The sequence below is a fragment of the Fulmarus glacialis genome, unplaced genomic scaffold (assembly GCF_000690835.1).
Source record: "Fulmarus glacialis isolate BGI_N327 unplaced genomic scaffold, ASM69083v1 scaffold34132, whole genome shotgun sequence".
Lineage (NCBI taxonomy): Eukaryota > Metazoa > Chordata > Aves > Procellariiformes > Procellariidae > Fulmarus > Fulmarus glacialis.
The window spans coordinates 37,034-56,191 of NW_009197783.1; the positions used below are offsets into that span (position 1 = coordinate 37,034).

The 19,158-nt window shown below is 45.3% G+C and overlaps 1 protein-coding gene across 2 annotated transcripts in view; it reads left to right on the top strand.

The window, feature by feature from the left end:
- ARHGEF4 (Rho guanine nucleotide exchange factor (GEF) 4) overlaps window positions 1-14,611 on the top strand; it is a 44,808-nt gene extending 30,197 nt beyond the window's left edge. The window contains exons 2-10 of one of the 2 annotated variants that reach the window (XM_009572670.1): window positions 2,520-2,699; window positions 5,404-5,598; window positions 6,633-6,812; window positions 7,410-7,642; window positions 9,023-9,152; window positions 10,031-10,162; window positions 11,226-11,469; window positions 12,165-12,261; window positions 13,569-14,611. In XM_009572670.1, the coding sequence (XP_009570965.1) occupies window positions 2,520-2,699; window positions 5,404-5,598; window positions 6,633-6,812; window positions 7,410-7,642; window positions 9,023-9,152; window positions 10,031-10,162; window positions 11,226-11,469; window positions 12,165-12,261; window positions 13,569-13,719 (1,542 nt within the window). In that variant the 3' untranslated portion in view covers window positions 13,720-14,611. Of the gene's footprint in view, window positions 1-2,519; window positions 2,700-5,403; window positions 5,599-6,632; window positions 6,813-7,409; window positions 7,643-9,022; window positions 9,153-10,030; window positions 10,163-11,225; window positions 11,470-12,164; window positions 12,262-13,561 lie in introns of both variants that reach the window. The other variant, XM_009572671.1, reaches the window with a different exon arrangement.
- The last annotated feature ends 4,547 nt before the right edge of the window (window positions 14,612-19,158 follow it).

Sequence of the window (19,158 nt, forward strand, 5' to 3'; positions counted from 1 at the left end):
ATTAGCATATGCCAGCCCTTACCCACAGGGATACATGATCAGCATGGTATGGCAGCAGCTCTGGTATGACCTGCTGGTCGGGCTTACCTAAGTGCAGGTGACTCCCCAGTAGTCTGTGTGAGCATCACCCAGCTCCTCTGTATAGGGGTGGCCAGACACTCAGCTTCAGCCACCCCATCACCCTGTTACTGCTCTTCTCTTCCTGCAGAAGAGAGCTGCTGGGGTCCACAGAGTCACTAGTCACTGAAGCTGGACTGCTAAAACAAATGGATGGGTTGTGCACAGGCAGATTGCTGAAAGCAGCAGCAGAGCTCTTTTCTGAGAGTAGATAACATCCACCATCATCCACAGGCCAGCTGTTCTGTAACTGAAATCTGCTAGCTGATTTTGGAAAAATACACACTTTTACATCCACTCTCTTCCCTACTCTAGTCATCACTACTTTGTTAGAAAGCTAAAACCTCTTAAGTTTCTAGAAGCCAGACAAGACTAACAAGTGTTTCAAAAATATGAATAAAGGGTTTATTCATAATGCTGAGTATGCTTCAAGCTTGTCAAACTATACGCAATATGCCTATGAAGTGAACTATGTGTAAAAAGCATCACACGTAGCTATAACAGCTGTATGCATTAATTGTCAAGCCCGAATATCCTTTCCCTCCACAGCTCATTTGGACAAATACCTGCCATTTGACTGGGCATAGCTGCCTCTGCTGCATGATGCGTTCATCACTCCCTCTTGACGTTTGGTTTTCTGAGACTAACGATACTGCTTCTCTACTTGCCTTGTGATCAGAGCCTGTCCTTGCTATAGGAGCTTAGACTAGTGAGACACCGTTTAAGACTCTTGGATTATTTTCCCGTCATGCCACTGGCCGGCTCTATGACAGCAGCATGTCCCTTACATTCCCTGCCTGCTGGGCCTCACTAAGTGACTGCTCGCCTCTGTGAAGAGCAGAAACCTGCAGTAAAGATGCACTGAGCCCTGTGGTGGTGCAGCGGAGGGCAGCTGAGAAAAGGCAGCATGGGGAGTGCCGACACACTGGCTATGTAGATAAGTGGGAACCTCTCATCCTCTCTTTCCCCATCATCCTGGTTTTTTTGTCAGAATGGAAATACTGCATTTAGCCGTTTCTGGTTCAGTGAAGGGGCATTTGCTATCCAAAGGCAGACTGTATTTGAATTTTCTTTCAAATGCCTTGTTAACTCTCTCCTGATTTACTGTAGGCACGATTATCCTGACATTCTTTTACAACATGCATCTTTCTTCTTTGGGGAGGAGCAAAAATAGCAACCCAGAGCAGTAGATAACTAACTGTGTGACTGAGCAACCTAAGGTGCCCAGCACGGATGACACGTGCATTATGTGGCTGTGGTGATACTGCTGCAATGTTGTGAGATACACCACAGACAGTGGGTTTGTAGATGTTCTCCTTCTCCCTCGTGCCTCACAGACTGCTCTTTCCATTGCCTTCCCAGAATTTATTGTTGCACCGTTTTTCTGGAAAAAATAGGGCTTCACTGCCACTCCAGAATGGCTGAATAAGTCCTTTTTAGCAGGACTCCAGTATTCGCTCTGCCTTCTTGGGGAAATCCTTGGTGTTCAGTCCTAGTCATGCTCAGGCCCCGAGAAGCCTGTGCGTGTAACTCCGTAGTTGTTGAAATTCAAAGGAGACTGTGACATGATAAACCTGTGGGCATCGGGCAGGCACTACTGTTGTAGTGGCCAGCAGGACCAGGTTACAAATACACCACTGCAAGAGGTCTCACGTGTTACTTAGCTACACCATAGCTAAAGTGTGAGTGGTTGAGAATGGCATCAGCCACGTATAGACACAATCATCACTGCGTTCAAGAGCCCCCTCACAGCCTCTAGCCATGTGGGATGTTTTTTTGGTTTTGTTTTTGATTTTTTTTTTAATTGCTGGGGGTCCTTTTTTCCCTAGAGTAGGCCCTCTATGGGACATGTAGTAAATAACCGTTATCCCTTAGCATAATTACTTGAATTCTTTGGAAGACTTATTTTAAGCAGCTTAAGTGCTAAGTTTAACCACCTTAAAAACTTAAGGCTCTATCCATCCTAGACTAGCTCTGAGGCCTCAGAATACTTTCTGTTCTGAAGTATGTCTCTAAACATTGATGCTCAAGGTTTTATTTCAAGGCTTTCCAAAGCAGGGCTGCTCGGGCAGCACAAGAGCATCCTCCACCAATAATGTACCACCGAGTCTCGTTTGCTGGCTGAGGCAGTCACCAGTAAGAAATTCCAGAGCATCAAATTTATGTTCTTTACGGTAGTAAACGGACCGCATCCAAGTGATTCTAAATGCCTGGTATTGAGAGCAATGTCAGTCGAAACAACTGTCAGACTAGCACCAACTCCTTTTCACATTGCTCATTGGGAGTAAACAGTTATCAACGCTTGTTTGGCTCAGCAGCAATGGTGCCAAAGCTGCAGCCACACTGGCACACCGCGCTGCTTTCCTGGGGGGAGCTGACAGTTTGACTTGCTCTGTCCACAGCTCATCAGTGATGGCAGCGTGGTGTATGCAGAAGCCCTCTGGGACCACGTCACGATGGATGACCAAGAGCTGGGATTCAAGGCCGGCGATGTCATTGAAGTAATGGATGCTACCAACAAGGAGTGGTGGTGGGGGAGGATTCTGGACAGCGAAGGCTGGTTTCCAGCCAGCTTTGTACGGGTAAGAGCTTGATGTTTCTTTATGCCTCTCCATTAGCACCGAGTGTTTGTTCATTTTTGCTAGGTTTAGTGTGCCGTAGTGACTCCTAAGCACTTTCACTGCTAGAGACAGTTGGTTCAACATGTCTTGTTACTATTCCTCTACAGATGGCTATGGTATATAGGGCCCTCCCAGCTGAGCTGCCACCAGTGTGGAGAGGTCCCTCTTTACACGAGTAAATGAGGGCAAGGGTGGTTCAGTTCCAGACTCTGGAGCTAAGCTGCCCTGCGCCAGCTGGGGAGCTGCCCTGCATGGTGGTTTACAGCCTGGGCTCCTCCTTACCCAGATGTGTATAGGCTAGTTTGTGCCCAAGCACGCAGCATCCCCTTCAGGAGCAACAAATACTCTCCTAGAGGAATCCCAGATGCCGCTGGCAGAGCTCTTCACTCTAGTGTCCACTTCAGACTGTATGGATAAGCATGGCACCAAATTTAGCTTTCTCCTGGGTGCTGGGTCCAGTGCAATGCCACATCCCAAAGTACGCAACCACCTGACTCATGCACACACCTACCTTCTTTTAGCCCTGGAGTTTTAAAAACATCAGGCTGATGGGCTACCACACAGCATTGTATTCCAGGCATTTAAAAATGGAGGAGAAAAACACAAAAAATGTCTTGGATGTCATGTGGGACAACTGATGAGGGGAGAGATATGAAACACTTGATGCTTTTGGGCCAAGGCTTGTGGGCCAAGGCCCCACTGCCAGCTACAAAGACCATACAGAAATAGCTATATAGAACAGCCCAGACAGTCCAAGCTGTGTGCTGCAGAGGTTGGATTAATTTCCAACAGAGCATTCTGAAACACATCTGAATTCTCTGTGCAAGTCGGGGGTAAAACAAGAGTCTGGTAACTGCTGTGCACTCCTTTCCTGGTGTGAGGAGAAAGGCTTTTTTCCTTTCTTTGGGCTGTGACTGTTGGTGTGGATGCCTAACTCTGCTTTCACCGCTTCACGGCAGGCTCTTCGGTACTGCAAAGGCAATTAGGTGCCCAAGGGCAGAGATTCTAAGCCCTTTAGCTCTTTATCTGGGTCACTTCAGATCACAAGTGACCCAAAACCAGCTGAAGCATGAAAGGAGGTGATACGAGGTGATCTGGCGTCTGTAGCAAAAGTTCTTGGAGCAGTGGGACAGATAGTGCTATAAAAGTTTTGAAATGCTTTGTTATAGATTGCAGGAGACAGTCTCAGCTGGATAACCATTATGAACTGTGGATGTTTTTGCAAGTAAGATTACTAGGACCAAACTCTCTGGTGGGGACGGGAACTGCTTTTTTCACAGTCAAAATACAGGCCTTTTTTTCTTTCACGTTACTGATAAGCTGCATTGTTGTCCTGGCTGGCAAACACCTGTGATAGTATTTCAGGGGCAAGCAGACTAGTGCTAGCCATTAGGGCTGCAGAGTTACAAGTTCTTTAGCAGAGTAATTACAGCACTTATTCAAGCATCTGAGTGAAGACTTGCTGCTAATTATCACTGGGTCTCAAGCTTACTGCTGGGAAGGCTGATATGTTTGGGGACCTGGATAAATCTCCAGGTCTCTCAGTTACTCCACACAAGTTTCAGGCCAAGGTCTGAGTTTAAGACTAGCCAATGTTGTTCTGCTCGCAGTGAAGGAAAACCAGGATTGCACATCTTGAGCCCTTCACCAGCTGTAAACTGTGAGTAAACGTAATCTATGCTATGCTGACAAGGGATGGGTATGCACTATTTTTATATGTAGATATATGTGTATCAAGTGGTAAGTAATCCTGCCTAAAACAAACTACATTAAAAGTTTAAAGCAGTTCTGTGTCATTGTACTAAAAATGCCTATAGTTATCCATGTTCCCACTTTCCCGTTTTTCACTTCTTCTCTGTGCTGAGTTGTGTACAAAATATTCCCATGGGCACTCTAAGAGCTACATTACTACTACATAAAAGAAAGTTCAAAAGCGAAATGCACCCATAATTGCCTGCTATTAACTAAGGTACTCTGCTACTGTTGATAATATAGACTCTGTAGGACGGTGTGCCTACAAAACGCTGATGTTCTTCTCTGCTCGTGCTGTGCTGCCATCTGACGGGCACTATGAAGCCCTGTAATGTAATGCCATTCCTTACCACATTATATGCCCACTGGCATCTGTATCGGCCTTATATTAACAATAAATTAACTTTAAATAATCTTGGGGAAGCAGATACTGAGAGGCCATCTGTTATTTATAGTATGAGAGTTATTTATATATTGTATATATAAAAAACAATATATAAAAAAGCTATATAAAAAAGCAACTATTTACTGGTTTCCCCTCTCCCTCCCTAAGCATCCCCTCACAAGTACCTAAGCAGATTTCACTTGATAAACCATTTCCTGTCCTGATTTTGTATGCATTCTTCCCGGAGGATTCAATATCATTCCTGTGACTTCTGTCCACAAGAGATGCCGGCTTAAAACCACCCATGTCACACAGTAGGAGCAGCACACGTACCTTCCCAAAACTCTCTAGCCTTAGCTTCCTCAAGAGGAAAATATGTTTACAAGTAATATACACATAGCAGCCCTCTTCGCTCCTTATCCTAGCTCAATCTTTGTCTGCCATTCAGTCCACTGTCCCAAACTTCTTCTCCTTGGAAGACTTGTGTTTAGCAATACAAACGGTGAACATCTTGTGTGTCTGTCACAGCTGCGAGTAAACCAGGATGAACCTTTGGAAGATTATCCCCTGAAGGTAGAGGGTGGTAAAGAAGACGACTCCAGCAGTGGCACCCGCCGCTTTGGGATGGGGCAGACCACCAAAGATCAAATGAGGACCAATGTCATCAATGAGATCATAAGCACAGAGAGAGACTACATCAAGCATCTGAAGGACATTTGTGAGGTAACGGAATAAAGGGGAAGTGAATGTCAGAACTTGTCTGAAGGATAATAGAGTATGTCCCATTCTTGCCCAGAGAGTTACCCTAAGCAGGTAACTTTTCTTTTCTGAAAATGAGACTGTATTTCCATCAGAGCCTGCTCTGCTAAATGGCGTTGCATGCTTAGAAAACAGGAGACAATTCATTACAGCAATATCCCAAATGCCTCTGTATTTGGAGCACCTACTTGGGCTATGATTAAATGGAATTAATTGAATTTCCCAAGCCAGAGTAAAGTAAATGTCTAGCATTGCTGTCCTCTTTAATATATGTTCTGAGGTAATATAATCAGCAACTCCAGCCTTCAGGCAAGTCATGCTCAGATCAAAACAACTGGGGGATGTTCAGCCAATTAGGTCTTTCACTTGCAAATATGCTGAGTATTGCGACACCTCTTCCAGAAGAGACATGCTGTCATATACACGGGGGTAAATGAAGGTAATTGAAAAGAGTTTTGCAGGAACGTAGTTCTTTGCTGAAATGACACAAAAATATAATGCCTTCCAGGAGAGCCAGCTGGGGAAAAGCAGCACACGCTTACCAAACAAGCCCTTCCTCCTACACTGTCCCCCCATGTCCTTTGCGCCGCCCTTCTCTCTTGAGTCAACCAGGCATTTCCTAACACAAGCATCCAACCAGATCGCAACTGGATTTAAATGGCCTAAATCTATCAGTGGATCGGTACTAGGGTCAGAACACCCCTAAGCCTGCAGACAGATAAAGGTGTTTTTAACAGGAGAGAAAGCAGCTCTGGGACTCCTTCAAGTGCGGATTACAGTATCATTTAAGGCAGTGATGTAACTGTGGCTTGGTTTCTATTTCTACCATGTTTTGGGTGGTATTAGAGGAAGTAATTGCTAAAACATGGATGCACCTATGCAGGAAGAGGGTACAGGAACCTTGTGTACAACTGACTACAGTCCATGGGGTTTTCTGTTGATAACCAAAGGCCACAGAGCAAGTGCCCAGGAAGCTTTCCAATTTGGTTTCCTCCTAGGGTTACATTAAGCAGTGCCGCAAAAGAGCTGACATGTTTACAGAAGAACAGCTGAAGACAATCTTTGGGAATATTGAGGACATCTACAGGTGCCAGAAGAAATTTGTTAAAGCACTAGAGAAGAAATTCAACAAAGACCACCCACATTTGAGTGAGGTCGGCTCATGCTTCTTGGAATATGTAAGTAAATTTGACTTCATGGGAAAGGGGTAGCTAAGCATGGATTAAGCCAGAGGATTTAGAAATTGATCTGACAGAACTGAAGCTCTGTTTAAAAAACCCACCCAACCAAATTAAACACCACTACCCACCTCCGAACTAAACATCCTTTAGCTCTTGTGACTGTGGAAAGAACATTCTCAAAGTGCCTCAGCTTCTGAGCACTATAGTCCCTTCCAGACCATGCTGCTTTACACAAAAATGTAGGAAGATTCCAAGATCTCGAGCTGGACCCGAGTTTACAGCTATGGTATTTTCAGGTCAGTGCAGGATCAGCAACTGCTGATCCGGTCATTAAAAACATTTGCTGAGCCCAGGCCAGAATACATGGAAATGTCTCGGTCTTTCAGATAAGCTGCACATGCTGTAACTTGTAATATACCCTGCCCATCGCCAGCTTTAGGTCTCTGGGCTTCAAAGTCAGGGGAGGATACAAATTACCAAACAGCCCCATGTGATAAAGGAGTAGCATCTACACAGGGAACTCGCACACAGCAGTTTGAGCCAGGCCATCACCCTAAAGAACATGGACAGTAAATCCCTTCATTTCCCTTGTAGCAAACAGAGTTTCAGATATACTCTGAATACTGCAACAACCACCCCAATGCCTGCATGGAGCTGTCCCGCCTCACCAAAGTTAACAAGTACGTCTACTTCTTCGAAGCCTGCCGCCTGCTGCAGAAGATGATCGACATCTCTCTGGATGGGTTTCTGCTGACTCCCGTGCAGAAAATCTGCAAATATCCACTGCAACTGGCTGAACTGCTCAAATACACCAACCCCCAACACAGGTAGGTCAGCACGATGGGGAGGGAAGGAGCAAAACTGGTCTCATGGAAATGGACTACTAATGCAGAATTGTGTATTGAGGGCAGCTTGCCAAGAGCAGCCGATACTACGATTCTTCTGTGTTACCTTGTAGAAACCAGGAAAAAAAAAGTATTTTTCTATCAAATACATCATTTTCCATTACAGTAGCACTAGGCTTTCTTGCCTGTTACAGACCTGGAGTTTCAAGGCCCACCTTATCAATGGTACTTTTCTATATTATTTGGCCCACATATCTGTGATACCAGCACATACATACTTTGGAGTTAAATGTTTCCGGTCATGGTGTTGAAAACTTTGCCTCCAAAAGCACTGGTTGAATATACACAGAAATGTCCATGTAACTACACCATACCCTGTCAGGGCTAAGGGTTAGTCATGAATTTTGCCCAGTGCTTCCCCAGTGGGAAGTCGTGGCCTACAGCAGTCAAACCATGCACACTTGGTGCCTCTTCAGCACTAGCCCAAAAGTCTCCAAATCCATTGCTCCATTTTAGGGTGAAGGCACTGCCCTTGGCTCAAATAACTATGTCACTTAATCAAGCATCTGAAATAATTAGCTACAGAAATAAAACATGAAATATCTGTATTAAAGGAAAGCGTTCCATTGTGGCTTGACTTAATTTTACCTTCCTACTTACAACACTGCTATTTCTCAGAACAGTTTTAAGCATGGGTTATTAAATCTCTAAGCATGTTGTTCTGAAGCTGATCTCTTAACAGAAAGCTCCCTAATACAGTACACAGATGTTTTGAGAACTGCGTTACAGACAAGTTGTGCAGAACAGCTCCTTCCCAGCTACTCTAAACTCGGCAGAAGTAGCTGATGGCAGCAGATGGCGTGTGGGGGAGGGTAGATCAGCTTCTGTCCTACCCTTCCAGACAAACCATCGGCTCCTGTTTGAAGTGAAGCCAGTTATTGCTGAACTGCCTCACCTATGCATGACAGAATTAGTCCCTGTATGAAAACAGTGGCATTATGAATACATTGTATTATGCTGCGGGGAAAAAAATGAGGCTTGGAAAGCCCTGGAGATTCTTCCAGCAACTCATATTTACACCTCTGTGGCTGAATTTGATTGCTTACCCCCTTCCCTTCCGCAAATTGGGCCTAGATTTGCTACAAGACTATAATCTGTGCCTCAAAACCAGCACACGTCTAAAAAAGCTGCCCACAGAAACATGGACCTCCGACTTCCAGTATCAAACAGCTGGGAAACTGCAAGTGGAACTCATGTTTTCTGCTCTCCAGCCCCAGACCATGGTAGACTGCATTCCTTTGGGGTGTAGGTACAATAAGCACATGTCATTTTGTCATGCCTAACACCTCTGCCCTACCCTAGGGATTTTAAAGATGTTGAAGCTGCCTTAAATGCCATGAAGAACGTTGCTCGGCTCATCAATGAGAGAAAGCGGCGGCTGGAGAACATTGACAAAATTGCTCAGTGGCAGAGTTCGATAGAAGACTGGGAGGTAAGAGACTTACTTTCCCTATGAATTGAATGTTCTGTGTTGCCCCTCTTCCCCCCGCTCCAACAGCTTCTGCCTACAGGAAGATCTTCACAAGGATTACTATCTAGCCCTTCCTCAGTTCTGCTGCCCCCATCTGTGTGTGGCTTTTTTTATTTAAACACAAGTCATCTTTTAGTACAACTGAAAAGGTCTAGCACATAACCCAGCTAGACCAGCTGCCTTTGCATGTTCCCTGGGATTTCTGCTTCCCCATTTTCCTTGCAGAATAAAATTAGCATGTAGGTTGGTGAAATCCTATTATTTTCCTCTTGCCCCCCATTTTATCTTGAGTGATTTCAAACTTTCAAGATGGGCAGAATTGCCCCTTAATGCTTAAGAAGCCACATTATTCTTGCAGAAAGGCAAGCTCCAATACAGTGGCAAAGGAAGCCAAGGTTCCCTGTACCCTCATTTAAAAAAAAATTGCTAATAAAAGAAACAAAACTACTAATTTTCTAAATCCTAGACTCAATAAAACCAGACCGTCTCCCTCCCCAAGGATGTCAGGCTAAATTCTCAGCTCTCTGCTTGTGTGCCTCCTTTAACGTCAGGGATGGATCAGCTGCCCTGAGCGGAGGCCCTGGAACAGGAGATTTTTTCATTTAACACACTATTGTTCTTATCAAATTCAGTTCCCATTCCCTAGCTGCCAAGGGCAGTGTCTCCCTGACGTGACAAGGACTGTCCTCCAGCACAGAGGCTCCCTCTCATTCCCAGAGGAGAGTTTCATCAGCACCCCACAGCCACACAGGCCCCTCAGCCAAGCTGAGGTTCTCCTATGAGACTTCTCTCCCGTTTTCAGATGGCTGAGACCAACCTGTTCTTTGTGCTGTTCTCAGGGTGAAGATGTCCTAGTCAGAAGCTCAGAACTCATCTATTCTGGGGAATTAACCAAAATCTCCCACCCTCAAGCCAAGAGCCAACAGAGGATGTTCTTCCTCTTCGATCACCAGCTTGTCTGCTGCAAGAAGGTAACCTCACTAGCCAGGCACAAAAGCTATCTATTACAATGCTAAAGAACTCCTTCTCTACCTCTTTGTTTCCTTAATACTTACTGGCATTGTATGTGCTTCTGGCACAGAGATTTTTATGTGCATTCGTTTCAGTCTTTTCTCTGACGTCCTGGTGTGTTCTGTGCCTGACCACAGCAATAGGCTACAGGAACTAACTGCTGGCCTAATTCTCATAGCAAGAGAGGAAAGCATTGCACTGCTTCCAGCGTTAATGGGTTTATTTTATACAACTCAAGTATGAGCATTGTCACCCATTTTCTTTTAAATACGCTGTGGTTTTTTTTTTTTTCAAATACTGCCACATGGTATTAATATCATATTCAGAAGGTAACTGCAGCTTTGATGAAGAGCTGTGGGCCTTGACGGTCAGTAAGACCATATTGACATCATATGTAAGTCTGTAAGTACATGCTATTTTTCATAACCTAAGTAATAAAAGAAATCTTCCTTCATAGAGCAAATGAAAGGTATCTTCTATTGGAATTTCAGAATTGAACATGCCATCTTTTTTTTTTTTTTTGCATAATCCGTGGCATACAGGTAGCTCCAGGTAACTTAGGCATGAGACCCTCACTGTTTTATCACTGCTCTCAAATTTACTTTTCATTGTCAACACAAAACCCCACAGCTAACCAGCATTTTTTTGGCTTTCTAACTGGGACTGTAGGATTCAAATACTATTTTCTGACACTGGCTTAGTGAGGATTTGGGATCACGTGTAAGAACACAAGCTTGCTTCTTATTCAGAGCTCTTCAGGGCAGCTGATAGCCCACAAGGGTAGATGCCAGCTTATCCTGACCCCACCACTCTAAGAAACCATGAGATTCCCCTCACGGCCAACAGGAGCTTAGTACTCTGCGATTTTGTAGATTCAAATCCAGTATCAATTTTTTTCTTACAGACTGTAATGACTGCCAAGAAGATTAAATTTCTCCATCGTATCAAAGAAAGCAGATGTTTAAGGAAGGGACAGGACAGGAACAGTAACATCTGTATGAGTCTGTATGATCTCTCTTACAGGACCTTCTGCGCCGGGACATCTTGTATTATAAGAGTCGGATCAACATGGATGATATGGAAATACTGGATGTAGAAGATGGGAAGGACAAGGACTTCAATATCAGCGTGAAAAATGCATTTAAATTGCACTGCCGAGACACTGAGGAAGTCCACTTATTCTGTGCAAAAAAGCCTGAGCAGAAACAGCGCTGGCTGAAGGCATTTGAGAATGAAAGGAGACAGGTTCAGCTCGACCAGGAGACAGGTAGGGAAGAGCAACGCTCTGAGGCAGTGTTTATTTTTCTTTTTTTAACCACCAGCCAATGCATAGGAGTGAAAGGGAGGAAGCCAGTCCATACTCCAATCCAGCTCTGGGCTGCTGAACTGCACATTCTGAATGAATCTGTGGAATTAAAAAAAAAAACAACCAACACCAAACCACTGTGAGCAGACACTGCAGTACGTCCTCTGGGAGCTGATGTGTTTTTAACGCGTTCAGGTAGGGCTGACAAAATAGCCAATACATTACATACAGCTTCTATTGTTTTGCAGTATAGTGTGAGTGCCCAACTTGGCAGTATCAATACAAAACATGTTCAGTCAAGGGTTCTCACTGTGAGAGAGGGTTTTCATTGTTTTTTCCAAATGCTGCTTAACTCAAACATGTGTGATCTACTGAGATTAGAAGCACAACTGGTCTGGACTGGCTTCTTCACCCAGCAAAGCATGGGGGGAACGGCAGGCAGCAAACCTCGCATGAGAGGTAGGGAGAGTTGTGCAGCGCAGCACAAGCTGGGGGGGTAGTACGTGCCCCTTCCAGCTTTGGGAGTAATTTTGGCTTGTGACCTCTCACCTCAGGCATTTTCCTACCCCCGCATTTCCCTTCCTGTCTATGCCAGTGTCTTCTCATGAGATACAAAATGATGACCTGCTGCTGACAAACTCTACTTTATCTTCAAGGTTTTTCAATCACAGAGGTGCAGAAAAAGCAGGCAATGCTGAATGCCAGCAAGCAGCAGCATACTGGGAAGCCTAAGGGTGAGTCACACCTGAACATATAAATGCTGCTAGAACGGGGGGTGGTTCTACATTTACTCTATGGGAATAGTTTCAATGAAATGGCATTAACAAACTCTTGAGAAGGCCAGATGGTGAGCTCTGATGTGACAATCTGCAGTATAGTTCCTGACAGATTCAGACAGCTGGAGTCAGGAAACTACTCCTAACTCCAGGAGAGCTGCTTTGCACCTAATCGCTGAGCGCTGTGCCAGAAATCACAGTCACATACAAGCAGGCAGCTTCTGTTCAAAGGCTAGTTCACAGCCTCGCCTGGGAAGGCAGGCTCTCCAAGCAGTATGGCATTCCCTTTGTGAAAAGACAAGACTAAGTTTTGTGGTAATCCCCGTGACTGGGGATTGGACTCGATAACCGTAAAGGTCTTTTCCAACCTAAATAATTCTATGATGCAAAGAGGGTCCATAAAGGTCACTACAGCAGGGACTATTCCCGCCTGGGCAGCTGTGCCTGTGGAAGATGCTTTGAAACCTGTGATTTTGGCAGAACGCCGTGGGTAGATACCATGCTCATTGACAGAGCTGTTCATTAAAACTTACTTTAAGAGACAAGGAAGATTTAGCAGCTGCCAAGGGAGTGTGAACTCAAGCAACAGAAAGGAAGGTTCCTGTACCCACAGCACTGTCAGCTGAAGATTCCTACTACTCCCCTTTGTGATGCCACCACCCCTCTTTATATCCAGAGGAAGAGATGTCACTTGCTTTCCTCTGGACCCACAGAAATGCAACCACTTCCTCTTGGTGGTACCAGCCAGCAGTTAAATCCCAGCCAAGTCTCCAGTAAGAAAGCTTGGCTAAATTTCAAAACAAGTCAGAACTAAGATTTGGCTGCAGAGGGAAGTTTGGAAGGAGGCCAGACCTCTCTAACAGCACAAAGCCCTAGGGGTGAAGCAATAGATGAGACCCCACAAGCCACCCCTGTCTGCGGGCTGGGCACTGGCCATTACGACTCAGAAATCCAGCGCGGGAAGTTGTAACGGCAACAGAGGCACATGCACATCGGCTGCTTCTCCCAAAACAACTAAAGTCAGCAGTTGTTTGTCATTAATGATAAGGTACAGCTATTTAGCCCTGCTGTAGTGGTGACAACACCTGTCAGTTATGCTTCACATTTCTGGGACTTCCACAGCAGCAACTCTAATCCTAAAAAAGCAGTGCTGAAACTAACAGTAATACTAAGACAAACCCAGTTCACTGCCCTGCAGCTTTAACAGGGACTGGGCAGGGGGTGGGGAAGGGAGCTGTGCTCAACTAACATGCTTCCCCACTTCCTTCTCATCACAGCTGTCACCAGGCCATACTATGACTTTCTGATGCGTCAGAAGCATCCCACCCTCCCTACGACGCTCCCTCAGCAGCAAGTCTTCATGCTGGCAGAGCCCAAGCGCAAGCCCTCGAACTTCTGGCAGAACATCAGCAGGCTGACACCCTTCCGGAAATAAGGGCAGCCCCGTGTTTGTGCCTGAACCCTTCTGAGAAAGCACTTTATCCGTCAGTCCTGGGAGGTGGAGCCCAGGTTCTTCCAATCCTTTGTTTATAGAGGATGGCACATGTGCTCCTGCCTTCCCTATTTATTTTGCAGACCGACTGGCCGCACTGGCTCTGAGGTGAGACACTGCGTGTGTGCTTGCACACACGTGTGCATTTGTGCTGGTCCCATCGAGCCAGCCTTGCACAGCGCCCAAGAGGCAAACTTCCAGGAAGAGCTCACAGGAGGGAGCCTGACACGTTTCCTCTGAAAAGATTTTGCCTGTCAGCTGTGCTTTGACTCACTCCTTCCCGCTGTGAACACTACTGCGGACTGGCAGCTGTCAGAGAGGGGACGGCAGCTGATACACCTGCCTGCTCCGTGTCCACTGACATGCTCAGAACACCAGTTCAGAGTCACTGACATTACACATTTTCCATGGAGGGATAAACCCTTCTGCTCTTTGCCCACCCCAACTCCCCACGTTTCTCAGAGACATGATCCTCCTACACACTTCTAACTAATTCAGTTAGCCTTTGCAGGCACTCAGACCAGACAACAGTGAGTACTGCACTGTGACCTTTTTCTTTCCTTTAGTTCAACACCACTGATGAACTATATAGTACATTAAACCGTGCCAATCAACCTGCAGCATGAGTAAAGTTCAAGAATCTCTCTAGTGGGTTTGAGTTACATAAGTTAGAAAAAATGTGCCTAATTAATACCATACTCAATTCCTTGGATTCTCATCTCTCCATCATTCTGCCATATTTCCTGGCCAATGAAAATGCTCATTGTTTGTAATGTGTTTATTTATGGCAAAAATCAGAACTGTGTATTTTGTAAGTCTGTAATTGTTCTTGTCAGATGTTGTTTTGTTAACTTGATGCCTGTTTTGTCTGTGTTTTTTGTTTTGTTTTTTTTTTTTAAAGAAAGGTCAATATTTGCAAACCTAGCTCCCAGAAGTCAGAGTCTACAGTTCAACTCTGAAAGACTAAAACCGTGGTTGTTATGCACGCTCCCACAGACCCTCAATTCAAGGGGTATTACTACAGGTTTTTGACACCTTTAAAAAACGGAAAGCCACTTTAAAAAGGCCTAGATTTGGTATTAAGAGCCTCACTTCAAGTTTCAAACTGTGGCCAAAAAGAATTAATTTAAACCTTGGTTAGCAAAAGGAAAGATTTGCCTTACCATAGCGAGAGTTAGAAGCCATACTGACTGAATTCCCTAGCTTAGGAGACATCCTGTGACGCTGGGAGGAAGTCACCCGCTCATTCCAACATGATGCTAGTGTGAGCGAGCACTAACTGTCTGCAGAGCTCAGAAGTCCAGTGTTTGTTGATGCTGTAGCTGACCAAAGTCTGGTCATCCAGGGATATCTGAATTCAGTAGCATGTACAAAGTCATTCTTGCACTATATCTTCCCCCCCAGACCAGGGGCAACATCAATTTCATAAAGAAGCTTGTAAAAGTGACTCTCAGCCTGTGTTTGTTTCCAACATGTCTATCTGTGTGAATTTGTTTCTCTTCAAAGTCACTGTAGAGATTCTGCTCTTGCAGCTTAAAAAAAAAAAAAAAGACCAGTAGACACCATGCTAGAAGGTTACCCTCAACAAAGCAATCCTTCGGATGGAAGACTGGTGAAGCAGAGATGGGCCAGTCAGAGTTAGAACACTGATAAAGGTTAGCAAGTCACCAGCTCCCCAATTCCTGCTAGTTATTTAAATGGAAAACATGTCTAGGAAACATCAAAAAAAACTGCACAGGATGCTCAAGCCCACTTTGAGCAATATGGAATTAAAGAGGAACAGCAAACACCAAGAAGTAAGAAACATACTTGAAAGAGAACCCAGCTGCTCCTCCTGGGCCCTGCCCAGCTGCCCAGCCTGCAGCCTGCTCCCCTGCCCTTCTTCCTAGGAAAACACACAACTCCATGCTCTTCTTGTAGGCAGAACTAGAGGCGACATCACCATTCAATACTGTCCTATAGACAGTGGTGACTAAAAACCCCCAAAAGTTCCCTCTCATGCAGAAGCAGAAGAGATGTCTGCCCGTGGAAGGTTTAGCACTTCCCCCATGTCACCCCATGCATCAGAGGAAAATGAGGCTTCCCAAACTGGAAGCAGAGCCTTGAGATGCTGTCTGACTGCCTCACAGTGACCTGAACCAGCACAAACATTTACTGGTCTGGTCTGTCATTTGTCAAAAAATGCATCTCTAATGGCAGGCAGCAGTTGGGCAAACAAGCCAGTGGGCCATTGCAGGAATGGCCTTCAAACACTAGGTTCACTAAAACTGGGAGGAGGGAAAAAACAACCAGCCAAAAAAAACCCAAAAAAAAAAAACCAGCCCTCATTTGCACATTACATCTGCACTATCATAGCCTTACAGTGCTCAGCATTGCCTGTCTTCACCCGCTTGGCCTTTCAAACCCACACCCCTCTGTGAGCCCTGGCTAAGCTCCCCTCCTGGTCCAGAGCACAGTGGCAGCCTAAGCTTTAGCAGCCAACACGAAGAGCTTCTGACAGTTGGGCCTCTCAATGTGAGCTATGAAACAGAACATTTGTTCTCTACACTTGAGAGGACAGTGTGTCAGTACTTGGGGGCAGGGCTGGGAGGACTCAAAAAAACAAACAAACCCCAAACACACAAAAAAAACCCAACACCCCACCATCAAAAACCAAAACACAATCAACCCACCCCCAACTTACTTCTTGCCAAGTACCAAAATTAACAGTGACACCTCCCAGACCTATGCCAGGTTACTGAGTGCTCTGCATGCCATGAGCATTACATGGGTTGGCCATTTGCCCCCCCCCCATCTAAATGCTAGTAAGAGCTGCCTGTCCACAGCACACCCTCTGCTAAATCCTGTAGTTTGCAGATACACAGTCTGCCCCGACCCCCAGCAGGGGAGGTCAGAAGCCCTACTGCGCTAACCCGGACACAGCAAATGGCGCTCCTCAACACTGGGGGGCTTTACCTGCAGCCCGCTGTTCCCACAGCGGCACCAATATTAGTATAATGCCCTTTTGCAATAACAAACATTCCCCCCACAACAAGCTTAAGCCTTTACACACACTTACACACACCCCTCCCCCCCCGCTTTCAGGGGAACAACCCAGCGCTTGCTGCCTGACTCTCAGGCACAAGCTTAAGCCCAAGAAGTGCTGTTGCTCTCACCCTGAGCAGAGCACCACGCCAGTGGGCTGTCACAGCATCCCTAGTGCAGAACTGCCCTTGCTGCATCGCCACAGCCAGAACAGGGTCAGGCAGTTGCAGCCAGCCCCCCCTCAGTAACAGAAGGCAATTATCACTTTTGTGTTTACCCTAAGTGTCTGCACCTCCTCTCCTTATCCGTGTTTGTTTTGATTGGCCAGGAAGAAAATCTGTTGGCACCGAAACGATCCATTTCCTGAGCTTACCAGCTTTGTAGGAAGTGGGGGAGGAATGCTGGACCGCACCAGTGACCCTAGGCTGGAGGGGACCTTGGGACAATTCCCCCCACAACACATGCACCGCCCCCCCACCCTCAAAGCAAGACCAACTGTGAAGCTGCATGTGGTTGCTCATGGTGGTGTCAATTGCTATCTGAGTGTGCTCAAGGATGGAGATTCCCCCAAAACCTCTTTGGGTCCCTGTTCACACTCACTGTCCACATTGTGGAAAACAAAAGTTCTTGCATCTATTCAAAGTTTCCCTTGCTGCAACTTCTGATCTGTTTTCAATTTGTATGTTGCTTTATACACTCAGCTTTACATCTACATTGAAGCCACTCCAGTACAAATCCCAACCTATTCTACTGAATGAAATGGGGTGACAGTGGCACAGTACCCTGAAGTGCAGCAGCTTTGGAGGGCAATAAAAAAATGCCCCTGCCCTCCCCCTGCTAAAACACACATAAGAATTGGCTACTATTAATTATCTGTGTAGCAATACTCTGAGCAGTAAATATGCATCAAATATTGTTTCAGTTATCAGATTATTTACCAGCTCTTCCAGAACTTACTCCATATCTGACCAGCGCACACAAATAATTTATAGAGAGAAACGTTTTATAGAAATCTTTCCAAGTGCCAAAACAAACCTCTCTGGCCAAACAGCATACCAGCTGATGAAAAGTTACTTATTTCTGGTGGAGAGAAATACATTCTCTACTTGACTGCCTATCGGTACTCCTCCTAAAAAGTGTCTTCAGTTGGGATTCTAGTCTTGCAAGAAACGTTGGGAGCTAGGATCTGATCCCCTATGCAAGACTGCAATCGGATATAAAAGCTGATCGCACTGCAAGAGATGGAAACCTTGTAACACAGTAGGTGGAGTTACAGCAGTGACACTGATAAACAGGTAAGAATCAAACTCACTTTTCTCAACATACACCTACCCACGCGCCGGCATATCAATAGACCACTTTGTAAATCTGAAGAGGATTTCATCAAGAAATGCCATCCTTTATTTTCTACCCAGCACTACATCCTGATTCTCTAACCACAAAACCTATTATTTCCTGAACAAACTGTGTGGATTAGACACTCCAAAGTCACCTCATCTCCTAAGTTACTGATTAAATGGTAAAATGCACGTATGTTAGACAGTGGTAACAGACTAACCAACACTGAATTTCCCTCCTCTTCGCCCTGGCATCTGGATTTTGAATGGAGTTACTCACATTGTACTGTCAATTAAATGCATCAGGGAGAACGCGGGTGTAGGACAGAAAGCATTCGTGTACACATTAGGTAGATTCGCAAGGTCATCATCTAAACTCGTAAATAACGGGGGTTTCTGGCGTATGAACAACAGGTCAAGTACAGCTTCTGTCAAGATTTCTGAGCTAAATGGACAACACAATCTTATCAGATTGACAAGAAGAGTCCATTTGAAGCATGAATAAGCAGAGACATGAGACTTCAGTACCACTCCTTTGGAGATGAACCTTCTGCATGGCCAGAAATGCAGATTTTCATGCAAAACAAACTGAAGCACCTGACATGAGTCTGAACAGCACCAATCGTTCCGGATTTCAGGGTAGAACCTACTCAGAAAAATACTTTTGCATCGAGTTACATAAAGAGGACAGGAAGACTTGATCCACAGGTGGGGTTTTTTTAGGCTCTATCTGTTCTCCTCCTTCTGTAGCTATCCATTTAGGAAGCTTCTTGTGAAAAACAGCCATGTTTCTTATTGAGTAGAATCTGCCCACATTTCACTTGGACAAGACAGACACAGACTTACGTAAAGCATGTGAACCAATCAGAAGAGTGATTGGCTGAATCTACCAGTAAAATGAACAGAACCAGTGGCTGCTAAACAATCTAGTTTCTGCTCTGAAAAAAAAAAAAAAACAAACCCCTCTCCATTTTGAACCATTAGTTTGGAATAACTGAGTCAGAAGTGGTGGGTGTATGCA